This window comes from Brassica napus, chromosome A10, assembly GCF_020379485.1.
Source record: "Brassica napus cultivar Da-Ae chromosome A10, Da-Ae, whole genome shotgun sequence".
NCBI classification, from domain to species: Eukaryota; Viridiplantae; Streptophyta; class Magnoliopsida; order Brassicales; family Brassicaceae; genus Brassica; species Brassica napus.
The window spans coordinates 17,736,592-17,760,293 of NC_063443.1; the positions used below are offsets into that span (position 1 = coordinate 17,736,592).

General features: G+C 41.4%; 8 protein-coding genes and 1 non-coding gene across 13 annotated transcripts; 5 read left to right on the forward strand and 4 right to left on the reverse strand.

Annotated features, from left to right (window-relative positions):
- The first annotated feature begins 1,089 nt into the window (after positions 1 to 1,089).
- On the forward strand, positions 1,090 to 3,208 carry LOC106419015 (spermidine coumaroyl-CoA acyltransferase). The gene is made up of 2 exons (XM_013859756.3): positions 1,090 to 1,865; positions 2,332 to 3,208. The coding sequence occupies exons 1-2, from the start codon at positions 1,232 to 1,234 to the stop codon at positions 3,042 to 3,044; spliced, it is 1,347 nt and encodes a 448-aa protein (XP_013715210.2). The 5' UTR covers positions 1,090 to 1,231; the 3' UTR covers positions 3,045 to 3,208.
- A 209-nt stretch (positions 3,209 to 3,417) lies between these two features.
- Positions 3,418 to 5,009, forward strand: LOC106419357 (40S ribosomal protein S4-1-like). Its single transcript, XM_013860128.3, has 5 exons — positions 3,418 to 3,583; positions 3,784 to 3,861; positions 3,953 to 4,133; positions 4,214 to 4,311; positions 4,381 to 5,009. The coding sequence occupies exons 1-5, from the start codon at positions 3,581 to 3,583 to the stop codon at positions 4,807 to 4,809; spliced, it is 789 nt and encodes a 262-aa protein (XP_013715582.1). The 5' UTR covers positions 3,418 to 3,580; the 3' UTR covers positions 4,810 to 5,009.
- Positions 5,010 to 5,101: 92 nt separating this feature from the next.
- LOC106419356 (sorting nexin 2B) lies at positions 5,102 to 7,402 on the reverse strand. The gene is made up of 5 exons (XM_013860127.3): positions 6,294 to 7,402; positions 6,024 to 6,233; positions 5,686 to 5,946; positions 5,520 to 5,606; positions 5,102 to 5,403 (listed from the first exon to the last, which is right to left on the reverse strand). Exons 1-5 carry the CDS (start codon positions 7,266 to 7,268, stop codon positions 5,323 to 5,325), a joined length of 1,614 nt encoding a protein of 537 aa, XP_013715581.2. The 5' UTR covers positions 7,269 to 7,402; the 3' UTR covers positions 5,102 to 5,322.
- Positions 7,403 to 7,622: 220 nt separating this feature from the next.
- On the forward strand, positions 7,623 to 10,194 carry LOC106419192 (laccase-13). 5 transcript variants are annotated; one of them, XM_048742528.1, is made up of 5 exons: positions 7,626 to 8,139; positions 8,226 to 8,266; positions 8,358 to 8,509; positions 8,577 to 8,956; positions 9,042 to 10,194. In XM_048742528.1, the coding sequence occupies exons 4-5, from the start codon at positions 8,593 to 8,595 to the stop codon at positions 10,124 to 10,126; spliced, it is 1,449 nt and encodes a 482-aa protein (XP_048598485.1). In that variant the 5' UTR covers positions 7,626 to 8,139; positions 8,226 to 8,266; positions 8,358 to 8,509; positions 8,577 to 8,592; the 3' UTR covers positions 10,127 to 10,194. The 5 variants fall into 5 exon arrangements, with proteins under 5 accessions (XP_048598487.1, XP_048598488.1, XP_048598485.1 ...); XM_048742530.1 differs by having other exon boundaries at positions 7,623 to 8,139; positions 8,358 to 8,956; XM_013859950.3 differs by having other exon boundaries at positions 7,626 to 8,266.
- A 60-nt stretch (positions 10,195 to 10,254) lies between these two features.
- TRNAG-GCC lies at positions 10,255 to 10,325 on the reverse strand. Its single transcript has one exon. It is a non-coding gene; the product is annotated as a tRNA-Gly (tRNA).
- A 43-nt stretch (positions 10,326 to 10,368) lies between these two features.
- Positions 10,369 to 12,744, forward strand: LOC106419088 (mitogen-activated protein kinase kinase kinase 9). The gene is made up of 3 exons (XM_013859849.3): positions 10,369 to 10,858; positions 11,012 to 12,080; positions 12,272 to 12,744. The coding sequence occupies exons 1-3, from the start codon at positions 10,479 to 10,481 to the stop codon at positions 12,554 to 12,556; spliced, it is 1,734 nt and encodes a 577-aa protein (XP_013715303.2). The 5' UTR covers positions 10,369 to 10,478; the 3' UTR covers positions 12,557 to 12,744.
- On the forward strand, positions 12,337 to 15,478 carry LOC106419090 (probable inactive receptor-like protein kinase At3g56050). Its single transcript, XM_048742527.1, has 8 exons — positions 12,337 to 12,552; positions 13,032 to 13,246; positions 13,327 to 13,456; positions 13,543 to 13,614; positions 13,695 to 14,299; positions 14,379 to 14,572; positions 14,651 to 14,783; positions 14,853 to 15,478. The coding sequence occupies exons 2-8, from the start codon at positions 13,150 to 13,152 to the stop codon at positions 15,365 to 15,367; spliced, it is 1,746 nt and encodes a 581-aa protein (XP_048598484.1). The 5' UTR covers positions 12,337 to 12,552; positions 13,032 to 13,149; the 3' UTR covers positions 15,368 to 15,478.
- Positions 15,479 to 16,235: 757 nt separating this feature from the next.
- LOC106419137 (basic leucine zipper 19-like) lies at positions 16,236 to 17,131 on the reverse strand. The gene is made up of 4 exons (XM_013859893.3): positions 16,869 to 17,131; positions 16,685 to 16,775; positions 16,487 to 16,613; positions 16,236 to 16,412 (listed from the first exon to the last, which is right to left on the reverse strand). Exons 1-4 carry the CDS (start codon positions 17,033 to 17,035, stop codon positions 16,348 to 16,350), a joined length of 450 nt encoding a protein of 149 aa, XP_013715347.2. The 5' UTR covers positions 17,036 to 17,131; the 3' UTR covers positions 16,236 to 16,347.
- A 926-nt stretch (positions 17,132 to 18,057) lies between these two features.
- On the reverse strand, positions 18,058 to 23,702 carry LOC106419037 (LRR receptor-like serine/threonine-protein kinase ERL2). Its single transcript, XM_013859784.3, has 26 exons — positions 23,288 to 23,702; positions 22,875 to 23,013; positions 22,720 to 22,791; positions 22,563 to 22,634; positions 22,413 to 22,484; positions 22,264 to 22,335; positions 22,095 to 22,166; positions 21,942 to 22,013; positions 21,788 to 21,859; positions 21,633 to 21,701; positions 21,477 to 21,548; positions 21,344 to 21,415; positions 21,193 to 21,264; positions 21,055 to 21,126; positions 20,903 to 20,974; positions 20,757 to 20,828; positions 20,595 to 20,666; positions 20,430 to 20,501; positions 20,266 to 20,337; positions 20,107 to 20,178; positions 19,961 to 20,032; positions 19,818 to 19,889; positions 19,673 to 19,746; positions 19,480 to 19,608; positions 18,695 to 19,416; positions 18,058 to 18,620 (listed from the first exon to the last, which is right to left on the reverse strand). Exons 1-26 carry the CDS (start codon positions 23,364 to 23,366, stop codon positions 18,309 to 18,311), a joined length of 2,892 nt encoding a protein of 963 aa, XP_013715238.2. The 5' UTR covers positions 23,367 to 23,702; the 3' UTR covers positions 18,058 to 18,308.

Here is a 23,702-nt window from a genome sequence, read left to right on the forward strand (position 1 = left end):
ATATATGTAATAGGTACTGACATTTTAATTATTAAATATATATTTATTATTTCATATGTAAAAAAACATATAATGCATAAAATAATTTATAGATATAATGTTCCTTCCGCACAAGGTGCAGCTATTAACCTAGTATTTTATGAAATTATAAACATCTTCTAGATTAATTTTAAGATTTTTTTTAAAAATAATTTAGGAGCATAATTAGATTTTGTGTATAATACAGTAGTTCTTTAAATTTTTGTGGAAAAAGGAGAATCAATCAAATGTTTCATTCGGATGTTCCCATAACCGGTAATGCTCATGTATGTCGTAGATAGTTAGTTTCGTTCTTATTTTGGGATTCCTTGACACATACATGTTACATGTGGTTATGCATGCTTTACACTGATTAAGGTTTACGCGGGAATTTACAAATAAGTATTAACTCAAAAGCTTACTCCAACATTTGATTGCTTATGATCATATGGATCATGAAGAAGAGCTGTATCACATAAAATAAAGAAAGAGTGAAATTCTGTAAAGCGGATATGATTACCCTACTTTACATCATTGAATCTCCGTGTCCGAACCACTTACTGGTCACTCTCCAAAGTCTATATGCACATGTGCGACGTACGTGGCTCTCCATGACAGCTTCGACATAGCATTTTACTAACTTCATCTTGGATTTGCGAATCCAAAAACCCAATGTCGTTGTTCTCTATAGTAGAGACCATGTCTATAAGATATTCTAAAGTAAAAAAAAAAACACTAGGAAATATACACATAGAGAGAATGATGAGGAGTGATGAATACGTGAGGTCTCGGCTACCACCACAAACAAATACGCGTCTTGATAAGTCTTTGTGCCTCGCGAATCTTATTGCGACACTTACAACACTATCTCTTCAACGCCTTCATCAATGCATCTGACTTCTACGCTCCTACTTTTTATACTATATAGCTCCAATAATTCAAGATTAATTAACTCTTTGGTTCCGATACATTTTTTAATGCGAGTTAAAGTATTGAAAGGGATTTGGATAAACCACACAATTTTATATGATATAAAGATAAGACTTGACTTTGCAGTTTTCATTTCATGTTGTAACCTTTTCCAATCTTCAAAGTCATAATCTTACCAACTCGCTCCCTCTATTTCTAATATAAAACGTCAACAACATACTTTCCCACAAGTTCTCTATATATAATCACACACAAATACGTCTGGTGACATAGAAATATAGATATGGGAAGCCAAGGCATGAGTTCAACCAGTCCCTTGGTGGTGAAGAAATCACAAGTGGTCATAGTGAAACCTTCAAAGCCAACACCTGAAGTCTCTCTTTCCCTCTCAACACTCGACAACGATCCTTACATCGAAACCCTCGCCAAAACCATCTATGTCTACGCCCCATCCTCCAAAGAAGTTAAAGACCCTGCTTCTCTTCTTCAAGAAGCTCTCTCTCAAGCTCTTGTCTACTACTACCCTCTCGCCGGGAAACTTCACCGGAGATCCGACGACCATAGGCTTGAGCTGAAGTGTACTCCGGGAGAAGGAGTCCCTTTTGTAAGGGCGGCCGCAGGGTGCACTCTTTCTTCCCTTAACTACTTGGAGGACATGGACGCAGACTTGAGCCAACTAGTACCTAGTTATGAAGCTGTGGCTTCTGGAGGCTATAACGTTCTGGCTCTCCAGGTCACTGTGTTTGCTTGTGGAGGGATCACTCTTGCAACGGCTCTCTCTCATTCTCTATGTGATGGTTTTGGGGCGTCTCAGTTCTTCAAAGCCTTCACTGAGTTCGCAGCAGGAAAGACACAGCCTAGCATCATCCCCGTTTGGGATCGACACTGCCTCACCTCTAACAACTTCAACATTAACGGTATAAAATATAAAGTTTAACTAATTTTATCCAACTATCTTAGGTTTATATAAAAAAAAGATAAATACTTTATTATACCAAAAAATTAGCATACAAGAGGAAAAATCTATAAAATAGCACCAATTAAAATGAATTTTTTTTTATTTTATATTTGACTTTTATTTTAGTGATTAGTGTTTATGATTTAGTAGTCAGGGATGAGGGTGAGATTCTAGTTTAGGAGTTAGAGTAATTTAGGTGTTTTTTTGTCAAATAAGTGTTATTTTATAAATTTTTAACACTAGTATTTTTTGATAACTTTTTAAAAATGATATTTTAGAGATTTGCCCCTTAAAATATTATCCTCTATTTCCCAAAAGTATATTATTCTAAAGTTCACTAAACTCCTATTCAGAAACTTTGAATTTTTCTTTTTTATCTATTCGAGATATTAGATTCATAACATTTGTACGTAATGTATAAGTAGGTCAAATGGAGGAAGAACAAGCTCCCAAGCTGGTTAATTTCGGGGAGGCTTGTTCATCTGCGGCAACTTCTCCCTACACACCAACCAACGACATGGTCTGTGAGATCCTCAACTTCACATCCCAAGACATCACCCAGCTCAAGAACAATGTTACCGAGGAGGTCACAACTCTAGAGATTCTTGCGGCCCACGTATGGAGAGCAAGGTGCAAGGCCCTAAAGCTGAGTCCAGACGGAACTACCCTTTTCGGGATGGCAGTGGGCATACGCCGCACCGTGGATCCACCGCTACGTGAAGGCTACTACGGAAACGCATTCGTCAAAGCCAGCGTGGCAATGAAGGCTGGCGAGTTGAGCAGCTCACCGTTGTCTCCTGTGGTGAAACTCATCAAAGAGGCTAAGAGGGAGGCGTTGAAGAAGAGGTACGTGTCCGAGCAGCTAAAAGAGACGGAGAAGAGTCTGAAGTTGAAGGTACCGTGTCAAGGAGGGAGCGGTGCGTTTATGCTGCTTACTGATTGGAGGCAGCTTGGATTGCTAGACGAAGTTGATTTCGGGTATGGAGTAACGGTGAATATAGTACCAGTGGTGCCCAAGTTTCTTTCGGATATTTGTGTTTTCTTGCCGAGGAAGCAAGGTGGGGTTAGGGTGCTGGTGACGTTACCCAAACCTGCAATGGACAACTTGAAGGAACACATGAATCCTCTAAGCTTTTAAAATTATATGAAATGATAAAATAATAAGTGGGTGAGTGTTATCCACGCTATAACATAAATTTAAATATGAAAGGGACCTGCCTCATGCTTTGTGTAAACCATTCTCTTGTCAAGCGTTATGTTTGCATTATGTTAACATTTAAAAGGACCAATGATTTAGCGCCACCTCAGCAACCACTCATGTTACAAGCTTCATAAACTCAAAGATTTGCAGATTTACGAATTTTACATTCCACAAAATCTTAAAGTCAATTACAAAGAAAAAAAAAGTCAATAAAAGGCTTACTGTATTTTTCGTATTTATTTTTATTTGATTAATTCTGACAACTCAAATTTCAAAGAGTTACCAGGGCCTTGATTAGTTTTAGATTGCTAAATGGGCCTGTACTAACTAAATAAGCCCAATAGCTATATGAGTAAACAAACAAATCCTAGGGCTTCAGTTTTCTTCTTCTTTTGATATATAATCAAAGCTGAGCTGCCGCCGCATAGGAATCAGAAGTCGTCGTCGTTGTCAGCTCCGAAACACCAGCAAACATGGTTCGTTTTAGTTTATTGCTTTACCCTTAGCTTGTATTTACTATGTTCCATCGATCTATGTATCTCTTGTACGTTGAATAATATGATAGACATGAGCATTTTGTTAGTGTCCTAGGATAAATGTGTTAACTTTGTATTGATACTGTCTCTTTGGCTTTTGTTTGTTTTGACCTTATCTGTCTGAATGTAAAATTTTGCAGGCGAGGGGATTGAAGAAGCATTTGAAGAGGCTCAATGCCCCCAAGCACTGGGATCTTGACAAACTTGGTGGTGCCTTCGTACGTTTTCTTTGCCTCAAACTTTGTCTGAGAGACAACCATTCGTTGCTTGTGTTCTTAAATTGATCATGATCCTGTTTCTTTTTTTCAGGCTCCCAAGCCGTCTTCTGGACCTCACAAGTCGAGGGAGTGTCTTCCTCTCGTCTTGATCATCAGGAACAAGTTGAAGTACGCTTTGACGTACCGTGAAGTCATCTCCATCCTCATGCAAAGGCATATACAAGTTGATGGTAAAGTCAGGACTGACAAGACATACCCTGCTGGTTTCATGGGTACGTTTCTTGTCTAGCTTATGCCTTGAATGTATCTGATAGTCACTGGCCTAAGTTAGTTGCGTTTTGATTTTGGATAGATGTTGTATCAATCCCCAAGACGAATGAGAACTTCCGTCTTCTGTATGACACCAAGGGACGTTTCCGCCTCCACTCCATCAGGGACGAGGAAGCAAAGGTTATATCAAAACCCTTTTGAGTAGTGTTTGGAATCAGAAGAGTGATTTGATTTGTTGGTACCTTGCAGTTCAAGCTTTGTAAGGTTAGGACTATCCAGGTGGGGCAGAAGGGGATCCCTTACCTCAACACTTACGACGGTCGCACCATCCGTTACCCTGACCCACTCATCAAGCCAAACGACACCATCAAGCTTGACCTTGAGGAGAACAAGATCGTTGACTCCATCAAGTTTGATGTCGGTAACGTTGTGATGGTGACGGGAGGGAGAAACAGAGGGCGTGTGGGTGTGATCAAGAACCGTGAGAAGCATAAGGGAAGCTTTGAGACGATCCACATCCAAGACTCGACGGGACACGAGTTTGCTACAAGGTTGGGCAATGTGTTCACCCTCGGGAAAGGTACAAAGCCGTGGGTGTCTCTTCCAAAGGGCAAAGGTATTAAGCTGACCATCATTGAGGAAGCCAGGAAGAGGCTTTCTGCCCAGCAAGCTGCTTAAAAGTTGAATCTTCATCCAAGACTGTGTTTCGTTTCTCTGGTCATAAACTCTAGCTTCTTATCTCAGTTTTGAGCTTTTGTTCTTTCATGTTGCTTTCTCGCAAAACCCCATTTTGAAACATCTGAAAATTCCAGTAGAACGTTTTGTAATGTCTGCGTCTTTGTCTTAATTTTTTTAAATAATTTACTCGTTAAAATCAACTAGGCGTTAAAGACATATTATCTGCTCAGACATATATCAGCAAAGCAGCACAGTTTAGCTTCTATGGTTCCTTATCAGATTATTTCTCATATATCAGCAAAGTAGAACAGTTTCTTCTATACTTCCTTATCAGATTATTTGTTTTATTTGTTTTGGTCGAATTTGTTTAACACCCAATTGAGATAAACATATACACAATCGAAACGACAAGTGTAACTCTACGAAAGCAAAGTAAAAATTGGTCTTAAAGCTCAAAACCATGAATGAGGAATAAGGCTCAAAACCATGAATGAGGAATAAGGCTGCTCCGTGTTAAGAGCTCTCTCTATCGTATTGACTAGTCTCCTCTGCAGCCTTTGTCCACACACTGGCGATCTTCTCTGCATATCCAACCTGCACCATCCAAATACCAACTCTGTTTGACTCGCATGTCTCTGCATTCACTCTAATCAATCATTGCATCCATTTTATGAAAGAATTTTCTCAAAACTCATTTGATAACAATGTACCTGGTTAACAACAAACCCCTTCATCATACTCAAGAAGTCAGCACGCCTTTCTCTGTCTAGCCTTTCAACCTCGCTCCAGTTATTTTCCTGTCATGACAAAATATATTTATTTTAGACTTTTCAACCCGCAAAAGATTTCTTTCGTATAGGGGCATGACTAGCTCACCTTGATCCGCTCGTACTCCCTGATGGCTACATTCTTAGCGTCCTCAGTGTTCCTGATTGTTTCTTTAATCTCTTCTATCTTCTTAATCCTTGATTTGTCACCCCCAAATACCTTTGACGACGCAGCTTCTAGCTTCTCTGCTCTTCCTTCCAGTGAAGAAAGCTCAGATAAAAGCGTCTGCACAGTCAGTAAAGCACTAGACCTATCCGCAAACGCCCCCTGGACCGCCAACATTAGGCCAAGGTAATCGTGGAGTGTGTCCTGACATCAAATAACAGCTCCTTAATGAAACTAAAGCCCAACTTGAAAGAGAGTATATAATATATTCTTCAAGTTACCAAATGCTTGACTGTCTGAGAATTCAACTCTCTGTAAAACCTGCTTGCTTTCACAGCCGCAGTAGCTAAATTCTTCATATCATTAGCACGAGCCCGTTGAGAATTGAAGACAGCTTCTTCGTTCTCGAATTTCGTCAGCTTAATGAACGCTAATCCCAGCTCTCCCATAGTCTCCCCCATCTCTTGCTGTGCCTTCACAAGTGTTTCAGCCTACACAAACTAAAACAATGAGAAACAAGTGATGCATTAACGAAGCAATGAAACTCCCACCTGCTGTGAAGCATTAATGATCTGTTGCTCAAGATCAACCATCTTCTCCTTCTTCTCCAAAAAGTCTCTATCTTCCTCCACAACAGGTGGCTTAGACCCACCCCAGTCATTAGAAACAGACTGTCTCAGCTCTTTAAACAACCTCAGCAAATCTCTACCCCCTCTCGCCGGCTCAACTCCTCCTCCTCCTCCTTCACCAAACAACTGTCTCGGCAGCTTCACAGCCCCATCCAACACCCTAGACGCCACGTCAGCGCTCGCCTGCAACGGCAACTTCCCTTCCACCCGAAGAAACACTTTAACCTCATCGCTACTCCTAATCACAGGATGAGCGACGAGCCTGCGCAAGTACTTCTCCAAGGCGACTCTTCTCTGCTCAACGAACTCTTGCTTCTGCATCACTTGGCTCTCCACCACGCTCTTGTCAGGCCTCGGAGGGATGCAGAACCCTCTGTAGGACTCGGCTAACCGATCGGCCAAAGTCACAACGTCTCTGAACCGTCTCCGGACGCTGAACTCGGATCCTCCGCCGTAGTCGGGGAGGTTGGTTCGGGTTGTGATGAGGTAAGTGATGTAAGTGCTTCCTCCGGAGAGCATGGAGGTTGAAGTTTCTTGCTCTTTCTGAGGGCTGGAGACGGTGATCTTGATGTAATCGGAGGAGGAGGCGGAGGAGGAGGGGGATCGGGAGAGGGAGTAGTCTGAGGAGTGAGTATCGTCTGAGCCGTTGATCTCGGAGGTGTCGTCGAAAGGGCTGAAGATGACGTCGGCGTAAGAGGGAGGCTCGATGTAGGATCTGCTGTCGCCGCCGTTTGGTTTCGATTGAGGCGTAGCGGAGAGTGGATCGGAGTCCGCCGGAGTTACGGTGATCGGCGGTGGGGAGTTGGATTTATCGGCGTCATCGCGGAGGAAGAGATTCTCCATATCGTCCGTGGAGGCGTGGAGATGGGCCTCGTCGTCGTTCTCTGAGCCCATCATTTTTTTCGAAACGGAGATTCCGAGGTTGTTAAGGTGAAGCTCAAATTAAAAGTCGGAGTGACAACGTCGCGGCGGTGGGGCTCACGGGAACGATAAGTGGCGTGAAGTCTCGTGAATAGTTGGGGAAGAAGATGAGATGACATGGAGTCACGCTAAAGACTTTGCCTGGGTTTTGACCCGACCCGACCCGACCCGGCCTTTTTCGGCCCAATTAGTCTTTTTCTTAAACCGCATCCAAACGGGTTGACCAAATGTCACGTGACTTGACTTTTTTCTTTTTCCAAGTCAACTGTCAGAAGTGTGGAAAGGTTCTTCACAAACTCTATTTTTGGCGAGAAGCTTGAAGCTCAGATTTTTTAGACGAAGGGGAGAAAAATCACTTTGTATTGAAGATTTTTTTTTTTAACTACAGTCCGTGTGCAGCACTTTGCAAGAAGTGTCTTAGTAGCTATTAAAGCTCTATGATCATGAAATTTTATGGGGGAGTTTCTCCAGAACTGGAGAAGCAGATGGAGAAACTGGAGAAGCAGATGTCTCATGTTTCATCTAAGAAAGGTCTCTGTGTTTTTTTTTCTTGTTCTTTAACTGATGATGGAGGCAGCAAAGATTTGGTTTTGAGTTGATAAAATTTTCCAACCGCTTTAGGAATATTTTAGAATATAGTAAAGAAAGATTCTGAGAATCCAAGAGCTTAAAGAGGTTTGGTGTACGAGGATGAGAAAAAAGATGAAAAAGAAAGTGGGCGGGTAGGGGTTTACCTACATCTTGTGGAATAAGAATCAAAGTTAACTGTTTGTTGTTTAGTGGTTACACCAAAATCAGTCTATACAGGTTAGACTATCCTGCCTTCAACTCAACTTCATATAAAAAGGTAACTCTCTGCTTACTCTTTCTTCTCACAAGTCAGAATCAAAATGGAGCAAGTCTGGTTATTCTGTGTGTTGTTGGTTTTTGTAGCTTCACTTGTTAATGCAGAAGTTCACTTCCATGAGTTCATTGTGTGTTTTACTACTTCCCTCCTTTTTGGTTGTTACTCACATTGAGATATGCTTAAGTTATTTTGTCTTCTTTTTTTGTGTTTCCTTTTAGATCCAAGAGACGCCGGTGAAGAGGCTGTGCAGAGTTCATAACTCCATCACGGTGAACGGACAGTTTCCAGGGCCAGCCTTGGAGGTCAGAAACGGTGATTCTCTTGTCATCACTGCCATTAACAAAGCTCAGTACAACATCAGCCTCCACTGGTAACTCACTCTCCCTTGTATCATATCAATGTTTTTTTTAATTTATCAAGATACATGTCTGCCACAGGCATGGGATAAAGCAGATGAGGAATCCATGGGCGGATGGACCAGAATACATAACACAATGCCCAATCAAACCAGGAGGGAGTTACACCTACAGATTCAACATCGAAGAACAAGAAGGTACCTTGTGGTGGCACGCCCACAGCAGATGGCTGAGAGCCACCGTGTATGGAGCTCTCATCATCCGCCCTCCGCTCTCTTCTCCTCATTACCCTTTCCCAGTTCTCCCTAAGAGAGAGTTCACTCTCCTCTTAGGTGAGTGGTGGGACAGAAACCCCATGGATGTCCTGAACATGGCTCAGTTCACGGGAGCTGCACCAAACGTCTCAGACGCCTTCACCATCAACGGTCAGCCTGGTGATTTCTACAGATGCTCCAGCCAAGGTGCACTTTAGTTTATGCTTCTCATGCCTCATAACAGTGTCGGATACCATTGTTAAGTTTGATATTGTGTTTTGTCTTAATGTAGAAACTTTGAGGTTTCTGGTGGGATCAGGAGAGACAGTCCTCCTCAGGGTCATCAACTCTGGCTTAAACCAAGAGCTCTTCTTCGGTGTGGCGAATCACAAACTCACTGTGGTTGCTGCGGATGCGTCCTACACCAAACCTTTCTCCACCAATGTCATAATGTTAGGTCCAGGTCAGACAACTGATGTGCTTCTAACCGCAGACCAACCGCCAGCACACTACTACATGGCGGCACACGCTTACAACAGCGCCAACGCTCCCTTTGACAACACCACCACCACAGCAATCCTGGAGTACAAAGACGCCCCCTGTGTTACTAGTCAATCACAGGCACGTGCAATCCCCGCGCAGCTGCCAGGATTCAACGACACAGCAACAGCAGCAGCCTTCACAGCGCAGATGAAGAGTCCTTCAAAAGTTGAAGTACCCCTCGAGGTCGACGAGGACTTGTTCTTCACGGTGGGGTTGGGACTATTCAACTGCCCAACCCCCAACACGCAAAGATGTCAAGGCCCTAACGGAACACGCTTCACCGCCAGCATCAACAATGTCTCTTTCGTCTTCCCTAAAAGAAACTCCATCATGCAAGCCTATTACCAAGGCACTCCCGCTGGAGTTTTCACCACAGACTTCCCTCCTGTTCCTCCAACCACATTTGACTACACAGGAAACGTGAGCAGAGGGCTATGGCAGCCTACACGCGGAACAAAGGCCTACAAGCTAAAGTACAAGTCCAAAGTACAAGTCATACTGCAAGACACAAGCATCGTGACCATTGAGAATCACCCAATGCATCTCCACGGGTACGAGTTCTATGTAGTTGGGACAGGTATTGGTAACTTCAACGCGAACAAAGACACATCCAGCTTCAACCTCATTGATCCGCCACGGAGAAACACAATTGGAACCCCTCCTGGTGGATGGATAGCTATCAGATTCGTGGCGGATAACCCTGGAGTGTGGCTGATGCATTGCCATATAGACGCACATATATTCTGGGGTCTGGCTATGGTCTTTTTGGTCGAGAACGGTGAAGGGCACTTGCAGTCTGTACAGTCTCCACCATTGGACTTACCTCAGTGTTAAAAAGACTCAATATAAACACTCATAGACTTGTATATCTTCTTCCTTTTTCCAGCATGATTTGTTAAGTATGATTGGGATTATATAACAAAAAAAAATATATATACTACACAAGAACAATGCAAAAATAATGCACCAGCCGGGAATCGAACCCGGGTCTGTACCGTGGCAGGGTACTATTCTACCACTAGACCACTGGTGCTTGTTTGTTCAACAAACTATACTTATTAATTAGACTCAAAATAATGAATAATAAGTTCATTAGTAGTTTAGTACTCTCCCACTTCACTCGCCATGTTCAACATTTCAAAGCAAGACTTCGTGACGCAAAACTTCGTTACCTTCGCCGCCAGCCATGACCTCCGTGCTCGAATGCTGGTCCAACCGCGGCGCCAGCGAACGCGCCGACGACGATCTAGTCGACCAAGTCCTCATGTGCTCCGACGACAGGTCCGAATCCCTCACCGCCGCCCCGCGTTTCGATCAGACCTCCTCCGCTATGCAGAAACGGTTTCAGCGTCTCGGTCGCAACGTCAGCGACGCGATCGCGTCGCTGAAGAGCTCTCTCAGCCTCGATTCGGCGCGGGAAAACCAGAACGCATCCACCGGAGGAGGAGGGAGGAAGCTCGTGTGGGCTAATGTTGTGAGAAGCCTTGCGAAAATGTATCCAGGAAGCCAGTTGCCGGAGAAGCTCGTCTCTAACCTCAGGAAGCATTACGATTCCTTGCCTCTCAGGTAACGAACGGTTAAAGATATTATTGCGTCATTATTACTCATTCTGATTTAATCAATGTTTTTATTATTTTGGTTTCTTATAAGCATAGGTTAGATCTATACATGCTGCTATATTTGGATAATATGATTTTGATTGTGATTTTGTTTTAACAGTTATAGTCAAGCTGGTTTTGATATGAAAGAGGTCTTTGGGCATATAAAACTGATAGAGCAAGCTTGTGGAGATGATGAGAGTCCTGTGTTTGTGATTCAAGAAGTGTGCGATGAGGATTCAGTGTTCAAGCTCACATTCGCTTCCACTTGTTCGCTTTCTTGGTCAACCGTTTCAGCGTATTTTGATAGTGCTTTGATTTGTTGTAAGAATGTTCAGATCTTTGAGAAGAAAGGTTTGACTTTAGGAGTTGTTCTTCTTTTAGTTGAGTGCGGAGGAGAGAAGTTGTTTAAGAACAAGGTGGAGAATGCACTTAGATCTGCGGTGAGGAAGCCTAAGTCAACCTCTGTGAAGCTCCCTTTTGGACTCTGCGGCTGTCAAGAACAGAGAGCGGGTGGAGGAGAGTTCGGGGATGTTGATGAAGAGTCTGTTGATCAATGCTATGGACAAGACGGTCCGAATACTAGGATCCAGATTGAAATGCCGCCACTAAACTCTAAGTTTTCTGTTTTAGTAGATGAATGGCAGACAATCCAAGCAGGTGGAGATGATATTGAGGGATGGCTACTGAGTTCGGATAGTGTCGAGTTTGGTGATAAGTTAGGACCTAATTCGTTCAAAGGAGTTTACAGAGGGAAGAGGGTGGCTATTGAGAAACTAAAAGGATGCGATAAGGGGAATTCATATGAGTTTGAGATCCGAAAAGACTTCTTGGAGCTGATGACTTGTGGACACAAGAGCATTTTGCAGTTTCATGGCGTCTGCATTGATGAAAATCATGGGCTATGCGTGGTAACAAAGCTGATGCAAGGTGGATCACTCCGTGAACTGATGCTGAAGAAAAAGAAGCTTCAGACAAAAGAGATATTTCGAATTGCTGTTGACATAGCAGAAGGGATGAAGTTCATGAACGATCATGGTGTTGCGTTTAGAGACCTTAACACACAGAGGATACTATTAGATAAGCAGGGAAACGCTTGTTTGGGTGATATGGGTATAGTCACCGCGTGCAAGAGTGCCAGCGAGGCCATGGAGTACGAAACAGATGGCTATCGATGGCTTGCACCCGAGGTCTGTATCTCTCTGACGCTTAGTGATTTGGTTTCAGGATTATGCCTTGCTATTACCTCGCCACATTTGATATGCAAAGCAATGATAAAAAAAACATTTCCTGGTGATTATTAGATGAATAAACTAGACTTCTAGGCACATACTTCATCATTACATTAATTGAGCATTCCTTATTTTTTTTTCTCTATCAGATCATTGCGGGAGACCCGGAGAAGACGAGTGAGAGTTGGATGAGCAATGCGTATAGCTTTGGGATATTGCTTTGGGAGATGGTGACAGGAGAGGAAGCGTATGGATCTTGCTCGCCAGTACAGGCAGCGGTTGGGATTGCAGCTTGCGGGTTAAGACCGGAGATACCAAAGGAATGCCCTCAAGTCCTCAGATATCTTATGACCAAATGCTGGAACACTTGTCCCTCCACACGCCCTAGCTTTTCTCATATCCACTGCGTCTTGCTCCGTGCCATATCACGGTAACTAGACCAAACTCTCTCTTCCATCTCCACGGTCTCCACGAATTGGACCGTGGTTTTTTTTTGAAAGTAACATGTAGCAGCAGATACTTCATTAACAGATTCATTGTAAGCCTCTTTGCAAGCCCACTTTTGTTTTACATTCTAAATGGGCTCAATGGATTTGAATATAATAAAAGTAACGATTGTTTATCGATTGGCTCCTTGGAAAATATAACGATGTTGATCTCAATTTTTTATGTGACTATGGAGAGAAAAAAACCAAGTCAAAGTTTACTGAGTCAATTTCTAGAGGGGAATACAGTATATATCGTGCATTGCAAATGGTACCAATATTTAAACTAAAAATTGCATTTTCATTTTCTTTTTTGATCAAATTCTATGGTTAACATTTGTATATATAAGAAAAGGAGAAACGTCACAAAACTTTTTAACATATTGCTGAAGTTTATTGTGAGCAACTTGTAATTGTTACTCAGAAATAACAAGTCAAAAGACAAAAGAAAGTGAAGAAGGTGGGGGGATATAAAAAGGAGCAGCCATTGATTTGTCTTCGCCTCTGGAAGAAGACTTGAACAACTCCAACTACGACAGAGCATGCGTTCCGATCAACGGTGGAGTTTGCTCTCCATCATCTTCCTCCTCTTCTTTCTTCCTCACAATCTCACGTTTGGGCTCTGTTTCAGCACCGAAGGTACTTTTTGTTTTCATCTTTCTCTGGAGTCTATTCAACTGTTGATGGATGGATGGATATATTGGCATGGTGTTTTGCAGCATTGGCTCTGATGAAATTCAAAGGGAGAATAGAGAGAGACCCTTTTGGAGCTCTGATGAATTGGGGAGAGCTTCCTCATTGTTCTTGGTCTGGTGTTGTCTGTTCACATGATGGAAGAGTCGTCGTCTTGTAAGTCAGACATGCACAGAGTCCTAATGTAATTCATCTTTCTCAGTTTTTTTTTTATAAATTGATTTCTTATTATGTATACGTAGAAATCTAGAAGATCTCTCCCTTCAAGGAACACTTGCACCTGAACTCGGAAACCTAACTCACTTGAAATCTCTGTAAGTAAACGTATTACCAGCACCCCTCAAACTATACGTAGTAGACACAAGTATAGACAATTCTCTTTCTTATTGTGCAGTATTCTGAGAAACAATTCATTTTCCGGAGAAGTACCTAAAGAGGTAGCTGACTTGCAGGAGCTTGAGGTTTTGGATTTGTGTGACAACAACTTTGGCCAACCATTTCCCTTCACGTCCAATGGTCGTAAGCTGCTTCAGATAGCCCCTCCTGGTCAGGATCCAGGATTGGGAAATGCTTCTCCTCCTCCTCCGTTACCTTCACCTCCTCCTCCATTATCTTCTCCTGAATCCTCCTTCGATTTACGTTTCCCTCCTCCTCCTCCGTTGAGTAGAGGTGAAAGCCCTCCTACTGGTTCTCCAGCAGTTCTCCCTCCTCAGGCTCAGCCTCCACCATTTCCCCCTCCTCAAGCTCAGCCTCCACCATTTCCCCCTCCACCAGCTCAACCTCCACCAGTTTCCCCGCTAGCTCTGCCGCCAGCTCATCTTCCTGCTATTAAGAAAAAGAAATCTTACAAGCTTTTCATAATAGTCGGAGTGCTAGTAGGTGTATTAGGCGTCATGGGCGCATTGGTGGCCTTCTTTCTTCTACGGAACCAAAAGGTAATAACGATAAAGCCATCGGCAACTAGGAGCACTGGCCACCTTCAAGATGTTGGTATTACAGGTATTATATTTTCTTCGGTCACTGTGTTGTGTATTTTACTCTTATGTAATACCCTAGTGAGTTTACTGTACTCATGAAGGTGTTCCTAAGCTGAAGCTATCAGAACTAGAAACTGCCTGCGAAGATTTCAGTAACATCATAAGCTCCACATCCTCAAACGCCACCATTTACAAAGGAACTCTCTCCACCGGCTCTGAAATCGCCGTTTTATCTATCGCATCTGGATCCCTCCAGGACTGGTCAGCAGATCTCGAAACGCAGTTTCAACAGAAGGTAGCAACAGAACCTCTTTCTTATACTACACTCTAGCGTCTCCTCTTCTAATAACCACATACAAATCCTGCAATGCAGATACAAAGGTTATCACTAGTGGACCACAAGAACTTTCTGAATGTAATTGGATATTGCCGTGAAGACGAGCCTTTCAACAGAATGCTAGTTTTCGAGTACGCTCCTTACGGATCCCTCTTCGAGCATTTGCACGGTCAGTAATGCTACAGACAGAGAGTCTCAGCCCCATCTCTTTTCTAACTAACTGTGTTCTTATTTGCAGATCAAGACGCAGAGCACTTGGACTGGCCAATGAGACTGAGAATAGCAATGGGAATAGCTTACTGTGCACAACACATGCACAATCTAAACCCTAAACCCATCTCCCAAGCAAACCTCAACTCCTCTTCAGTCTACTTGACAACAGACTACGCAGCCAAGGTCGCTGACTTTACTTTCCTCGCCTCCACACCAATTGACCCCAAGACCAGCTATGTCCTCAGCTTTGGCGTCATTCTGCACGAGATCATCACCGGAAAGATCCCGGAGGATCCGGATTCTCCCATCAAGGAAACCAAACCGGCGAGAGAGCTTGTGGATCCGACACTGAAAAGCTTCGACGAGAATGTCCTGCAGAAAATGTGGGAAGTGGTGATCGAGTGTTTGAATCAGAGGCTGGAAATGAAGGAAGTTGTGGCTAAGCTGAGAGAGATCACTGGAATCACGGAGGAAGCAGCGTTGCCAAGGCTATCTCCGGCGTGGTGGGCGGAGCTGGAGATTATATCCACTGAAGTGTAGCATTTTAGTATGTATGTATGTATGTATTGTATGTACACATCAACTGCAATATGCACAGTGAAGCAATGAATGCATCTTCTCTTTACTCTGTATCAACATTTTTTTTTCATCTTTCATGTTTTTGGGTATCAACTATCAATATGTCGTATACCAAAAACGATATATTTCAATTTTGGGTTAATTTAGATGATACCTTGAGAGAAGACTAGAGCTTCCAAAGGATCTAAATGACATGAAGTTCAACAGTTGGTTTAAAAACTGATGTCTGCATAAAATCTTATGCTAGCATTTATACTCATTGACTTCCCAATGTCAGGCCCATATAACAATCTCATTTTAAGTCTTGGGGAAATCATCATTCTCTTTCTCATATCTTCCAGTCTCATGACCCTTAAGTTGAATAAGTATTAACGAAGCTTCCAATTATTTTTATTGTCATATTTGTATGTCTTGATTGTATAGATATACGTGTGTCCGAAAAAGACAAACAGCAAGAAAGTAGTCAAAAAGCAAAGGAGAGTTAGGAGACGTTGGTGTGTGTATGCATGGGAATCATTATATAGCCGTTTGTTTTGTAACTCTCTATACATGCGTTTCTAATACTCATTCAGAATTGGCAGTTTCTACTATTAACAGACAAATCCACTTTTGACGTAGCGAAACAGAATGCTGTAAAGAGTGTGCGTACAAATCTACGCATGGATATCATTAATATTTTACATTTTCATTAAGCAGTGTACGTTTTGATATGAGTTATTTTCTCCATATAATCCAACCGAACAAACTATAGTAAACATTAATAATGCGGTCAAGTTGATTTTGTTTAACAATTCTTATAACGGAAGAAGATGCATCGAAACATAAATGATAACCATACAAACTAATTAATGTATATTGCTTACTGACTTGACAAAAGGAACATTCTGTAAAATGAAACACATGAAATTTGGGTGGATCTTGAGATAAGGTGCATGGGGTGATCAAATCATATGAGCCATTTTCTTCTTCAGCCTCTCTATCTCCGCTGTGTTTGCCTCAATCTCTCCTGTTAATTAACATTATAACTGTTACTATTATATCAATTCAAGAGATATTTCTTATTAACTATATTCTATATACCTTGATCGGAGATAAAGCGTTGAATCCAACCAGCCATGCACTCCTTAAGCTCCATTTTCTCACGTTCGAGACATTGCTTCTGCTCACTCGCCATCTCTACTTGGGAACGCAGCATACTCACCTGCCACTATATATTAACATTTGATATTATGAAACCATAGCTACATAATATTAAGATTCATGAAATTATTTAGATACATTGAGGTCCCTCGATTTCTTCACTAGATCATCAATATATTGAAGCTTCTTCCACCTTGACTTCTGAGCCGCAACACGGTTCGAAACTATGCTATAATACAAAAGTCCAAAGTTAAGTTAATCAGGGTTGATATACGTATCAAACTGCAAGATAATTAAACGTGACCAAATTATGTAACCGAACCGTTTGAGCTTCTTCGGGTCCATAGCAGGGTCGATATTCTGACGCAGACGAATGGTGAAGCCAGGCTCTACTTCATAGTTGAGGTAACCTGTTTTCTTCTCTTCCACTTGGCTACCATCATTGGACACTTGAAACGACGTCGGCACAGGAAAGCTTGGCTCGGACATGTTTGCTGTTGTAATTAAACTAAATGAAGACAAGAAAGTGTTCAAACCTTCTTTATAATCAATAATGTGAGTTGTACTACTTCCGAGTTAGTTCTATATTTATAGTGAGTAAACTACATGTCAAGTACCTTATTTAGCCTTCTTAACTCTTAAGTACTCCCTCCGTTTTTTATTATAAGTCGTTTTGAAGCTATGCACATAAATTAAGAAAATCATTAATTTCTTATATTTTCGAAACAAAAACATCATTAATTATTTACCTAACCACAATTTAACCAATAGAAAAATAGAAGATATATTATCATTGATCAGACAACATTAATTACTAATAAATGTTACATAAAAAACCGAAAACGACATATAATTTGGAACAAAAAAGTTTCTCTAAAACGACTTATATTAAAAAACGGAGGGAGTAATTAGCAGACTTGATATTACTTAAAACAATAATTAGGAGAATAGACTTGACCAATGCGTTATCGACAGTTGGTAAAACCTTATCAACTTAATTAGTCACTTTATTAACTTTCAATACCGGCAATACACGCAATTACTACTCCCTCCGTTCAATAAATATATTTTTTTACTTTAATTATACACTTTTGGTGATTACCAATCAATAACATTTAATTAATTTAAATATTTTCATTCAATGTTTTTAAAAATATACAAAATACCTTAAATATATATATTATGGAACAAAAAATATAGAGAATCTTATTTTCGGAAGGTGGGAGTATATTTCAATATGTACAAGAGTGTGAGTAGTATATTGACTGATTATTAGTTACCACCATTGAACACATAGTAAAGGTTTAGCTAGTAAGTTTTAGTTACGGTAATAAAATAGTTTCATATATTACAACATCTTAATATAAGTAGGATAATAATATGTATATAACATAGTAAGAGAGGAGCAGAAGATGGGTGAAACCTATGCTCTTTTCTTAGATGGTAGAAGTTTCATAAACTTTGCATTAGTTCGTCAATGAATAATGAAGGAAATTTAGTCATGGAAGATATACGCATTAATGGATATGAATATGCATTAAAGAGGAGACTGGAAGACTTTTAACGAACTCGTGAAGATGTCCCATAGAAACCCACATTTAACTTGAGCTACTCTTTTTTCACCTATACCATACCATGTTCTTGTCTTTAATGTTCTTTTTCCAAACCGACATACTAGCCCAAAATGGCAAAACCACATAAAAACCAGCCACTCCATCCTTGCACCACAAGAAACCCAAAAAGAAAATAAAAAAAAAGCAACTTATAAGCTGCTTTTGGAGATAGCTTCACGGAACTGAACAAACCACTGTGGGGATGCTGTATCCAAGGAATGGCTCTCACGCCGTTCTTCCACTCCCTGTGGAGAAGGCGGCTTCTTTGGAGGTGGAGACGGGAGAAGAGAGAGTAGAACCCTAGCGACCTCCTGCATTGTAGGTCTCTCCATAGGGTTTCGCTTAGCGCACATGAGAGCCAGTTGAAACGTCTTCTTGATGTGCCCTGAGTCAACGCACGTCACTGAAACCTCCGCATCAACCGCATCCATCACTGTATTATCATCTGCCTTCGACAGTATCTGCAACATAAAAAAAAAAGACAAATGTCATTTGCATTTCTTGTGTAACACTCTATCCAATAAAAAACTCATACCAATTGATGCAAGTTGGCTTCATTATCCACAGCCTTCTTCCCAGTCAAAAGCTCAAGAAGCACGACACCAAAGCTGTAAACATCAGACTTCTCGTTCAGCCGTGAAGTACGAGCATACTCAGGGTCGATATATCCTATGGTTCCAAGAACATAGGTCGAAGCATAAGCTTTGGCTGCTGCTATGCTCTTGGCAATCCCAAAATCCGACAAACGCGCCTCGAAGTTCCCGTCGAGGAGTATGTTCGAAGACTTGACGTCCCTGTGGATGATCCTAGGAGTGCAGTCATGGTGGAGATACGCGAGCCCTTGCGCAGCTCCAACGGCTATCTTCAGCCTTGTCTCCCAGTCGAGCTTGGCTTTCTTGCCAGCAGGGCCGTGGAGAAGGTCCCAGAGAGAGCCGTTCTCCATGTAGTCGTAGAAGAGGAGGTTGCCGAGGGGAGGGGAAAGGGCGTAGCCGTGGAGGCTCACGATGTTTCTGTGCCTTATGCTCCCGATGGTCTCGAGCTCGGTCTCGAACTCGCGCAGGTTGTGGGGGTGGTGGTTGTAGATTCGCTTAATGGCAATAGGTCGGGAGGTTTTGGAGGAGGTGCATTTGTAGACCGTGCTGGAAGCGCCGTATCCGATGGCGTACTTCTCGCTGAGATTCTCCGTGAGTCTCATGATGTCGTCGAACGTGTGGATAGCCATGTCCATGTGGAGAATCACCAGCTTTGTTGTTGACCCTGAAAGGTTTTCCACATAAGCATACTCTAATGAACCAAAAGGAAGAAGAGAGTAACTAATACCTTCAGACCGTTTTGGAGAACTTTCCAAGACGTTTTTTTGCTGCTTTGACTTGTAAACCGCAATGAGTATCATGCATATGAGAGTAATGAAACCGAGAACCATGCATATCACTGAAGTTCTGGTGATTACTATCAAGAGAAAGAGAAGTGTCAGTTAAAGACAATGTAATAAGATAAGTGCAAGGTCAGATACCTTGTGACTTGGGCAAAGAAGGGCCACATATTGAACCAACCCAGTCCCCACAGAGAAATGGATTCCCAAAGAAGCTATAAACAAAATAATAGATTTGAGATCACATGACAGGTTAAGAGGATTTAAAATATAGCAAAGTTTATACCTGGCTGGAGCAAAATGAGAGAAGTTTTTCATAGGTGGGATTATTCCAGATAGATTGTTGAAAGAGATGTTCCTATGAAAGTGTATAGAGAGAATTGATTAGAAGAGACTTTTATAACATAATTAACAAAAAAGAAGACTCACAGATTGACAAGACTGAAGCAGTTTGTAAGTTGATCAGGAATCTTCCCATGAATCTTGTTGTTGTTGAGTATTCTGTACAAAGAAGAATAAAAAAGAAAGTGAGTTATCTGTTTTAGACGCTAGTATGTGAAGGAGAAGTGACTTACAGGGAGATAATGTTCTGCAAAAGGCCAAGCTCAGTTGGAATAACACCGGAGAGAGAGTTGAATGATACATCCCTGAGAAAGAAGGAGAAAAGTTAGTAAAGACTAAAGAGGATGTTTATCATAAACGAACATACTTTTGAGCATAAAGAAAAAGTTTACATGATTTGAATGCTTCGGAGGTTCCCAAACTCTGCAGGCAATGGTCCATTGAGATAGTTTCTGCTCAGGTTTCTGAAAATTAAAGCATATCTCAAGTCAACAAACAAAGAAAAAAAAATAGTGTGAAAGAACAAGGAAGCTTCAGGTGTTTGATGATAACATACAAGATGAGAAGATGCTCAAGATCACCGAGTGTTAATGGTATTGGTCCGGAGAAACTGTTGCCAGATAAATCTCTGTCACCAAAAGCTTGTATGAGTTGAGCTGGTCCACATATAAAGAAGTAGAAAGGAGAAAGAGGATGTAATGCTCCCAAAATAAAAACTTACAAGGTATCAAGATTGATAATATGGCCAAGCTCGGAAGGTATTTTTCCCTTGAAGCTGTTTGCGGAGAGATTTCTGCAATTCACAGCATCGACACAAGATCAACACAGACGAATAACCAATCAAAGAGAATGACATGCTGTTTATGTAATCTTTGAAGCTTACAAATAAGTCAAGCTTCCAAGATTCCGGAATCCAAGAGGTATGGAGCCATTTAGTAAATTCCCATGCACATTGCTGAAAACAATAAAGGCATAATAAGCTTTGATTATAAAAGAGAGTAAGTAAGTAAGCCAAGACTCAGGTCTTACAATTGATTTAAAGCCGCACAGGAGCTAATGTTAGCTGGAATCGGCCCTACGAGATGATTGTTTGCGAGATTCCTACACGGTGGAAAGAAAGATACATCAGCCGGCTTAACAAAAAGGATGATAAGTGAAACACTGGAGGAATAAGAACTTACAGTTCGAATAATTGTTCAAGCTTCCCAAGCTCAGGTGGGATGGTTCCCACTAGTTCATTATCATTTAGTTGCCTGTGAAAATTGGCAAAACCTCAGAGATAAGCTAAAACTTTGTGAGTTCAATAATTCAAATCTTACAAATAGCTGAGACGTGACATATTGCCAAGCTCAGGTGGGATTGGTCCTGTGAGCTTGTTGCCATGGAGATACCTATTTCCAAGAAATAAATTTGATTAGTCTATACAAAGATCAGAGACCATAAGTAGAAACTAGAGAGTAAGGGACTCACAACTTTCCGGTAAATGAGAGATTGCCAAGTATTGGTGGGATAGGCCCAACTAGTTCATTGCCACTCAGATCCCTAGGCATTGGATAAGTTAGAAGATCTTAAAATGAAATATTTAATTATTCACAGAACTTACAAAACAGCAAGGGCCTGCATCAGACCAATGACTTCGGGAATTCTACCAGTCAATCTGTTTTCTTGAAGTGACCTGAACGAGAAAACACATCACCACTTTACAATATGAACTGTTTTGACAGCCAAACGAGAGGGTTAGAGTCTTAACAAAACTTACAGAGTAGCGACTTGTAGGAAACCGATATTGTAGGGTATAACGCCAGTGATCTGATTATATGAAATATCCCTGAAAATGCAAAAGACATAATAATGAGTCCACACGAGTTCTGTGCTGAAAATAAAGAACGTTTCCTCAAGGTGAAATACACATACAGGATCTCATAGCTTGTGCAATTTCCAATGTTGTCTGGGATGGTTCCAGTTAGGTTGTTGCCTCTCACATCACTAACAACAATCAATGATTAAGTTATGACTTATCAAGAGGTTAAACTGAAACATGAAAGAGAGATGAGCCGGTATCACTTACAAGTACCACAAACCGGTGAGCTGGCACATGTCAGGAGACAACGTCCCAGTCAACATATTCCCACGTAAACCGCTGCAAAACAAAATATAAATCACCATCACAAGATGAATCTCCACTTGCTTAAAGAACTTAAAGATGAGTAGGTGAACTTACAGATACTGTAAGACCTCATTCCAGTAAAGCAACCTCGGTATCTCACCAGTTAGCTGGTTTTTTGCAAGGTCACTGCAGAAACACATGCAACGAAACTACAATCAGTTAAATGACCACTTGGTTTTTGATAACTTAACTCATAAATAGATAACGTCAAAAAGAAACTCACAGAGTCTTGAGGTTTGGAATCTGGGTTAAGGTTGCTGGTATTGGGCCAGTGAGCTGATTATTCTTCAGGTTCCTGATTTAGCCAGAGGGGTGAAACAGTTTACAAACTGGCAGAGGGAACAAACGGATCCGAATGTAGAGAACACTTACAGATACTCCAGCTGTTTGAGTTTGGAGATTGAGAATGGTATGTCTCCAACCAAGCAATTAGTGGAGATATCACTGCAACCAAAAGATTTGATTATAAAATAACTGACAAACACAATTATTTTAATAACTTGAGAATACAAAGAAACTTACAGATAAGCAAGAGAAGCACAGTTTCCAAGCTCATCTGGAATCTGACCGCCCAGATTATTCCCTTGCAAGTCTCTATTATATATAGAATGTAAACATGTTCATAAGGAACCAACTCAAGAGACATGTAGATTACTAGAAGAGAGGAGAGAAGACTTACATTGATTGCAAACTCCTCAGATCTCCAAGTGCTGGTGAAATCTCCCCTCCAAGATTCAGATTTGACAGATTACTTTCAACCATAACAAAGAACAAATCAGATTTACTGAAAAACAAATGAGACAAAAGGTGGAATAAAATGGAAAAGATACTTACAGAGAGACAACGGAGAGGGAAACGTTATCACACAAGACACCACGCCAAGAACAAAAGTCGCTGTTGTGAACATCGTCCCAGTCCAGAAGCATATTCGCCACGTTGCTGAACGAGGCTTTCATCTCCATCAACGCTTTCCCTGTGCCAAAAATCCAAACTTTTTACATTATTTAATAAACAAATCAAAAAAGGATTTGTTTAATCATTAGAAAATGATTATTGTCATCAAATCTTTACTATAAACTATTCTGTTGAAGCAATCTTTAGGGCTCAGCTTCACAAAGCTCTCTCTCTCTCTCTTTCTCTCTTATGGTTTCTTCGTCAGTGACAAAAAAAAACGATACTTTTTCAACTACATCGTCCCAAAATCGAAACTTTATGGTTTAAAATCACTCTAATGAAGAGTAAAGAACCTTCATCGTTCATCGGAGAAACAACACCGCATAGCATGAAGAAGACCACCACCATCCCCAAGCTTTTCACTTTCTCCATCACACTTCTTCTTCCTCACACAGAGAAGAAACCCAGAAAGTAAGAACACAGTGGAGCCTCTTTAGAGGAAGAAAGCGAGATCCTTTGAAGTTTTCTAGCTAAAGAAGAATCGTTGTGCCATTGTTTGGGGGAGAGAGAGGGGACCGACACAGGCGATTAGCGTGAACTGTAAGGAAATGCAGAGCAGAGATGTTTAAAGAAGAGAGAGAGGAAGAGAGTACAGTTCTTCATCATAACTAGAGGGAGGGTGAGAGCTCCGAGACGCCAATGAGAGAGAGAAACTTTTAGTACGTCTCTCAGACAACGACAAATAATGTCAGTATCAATAACATTACA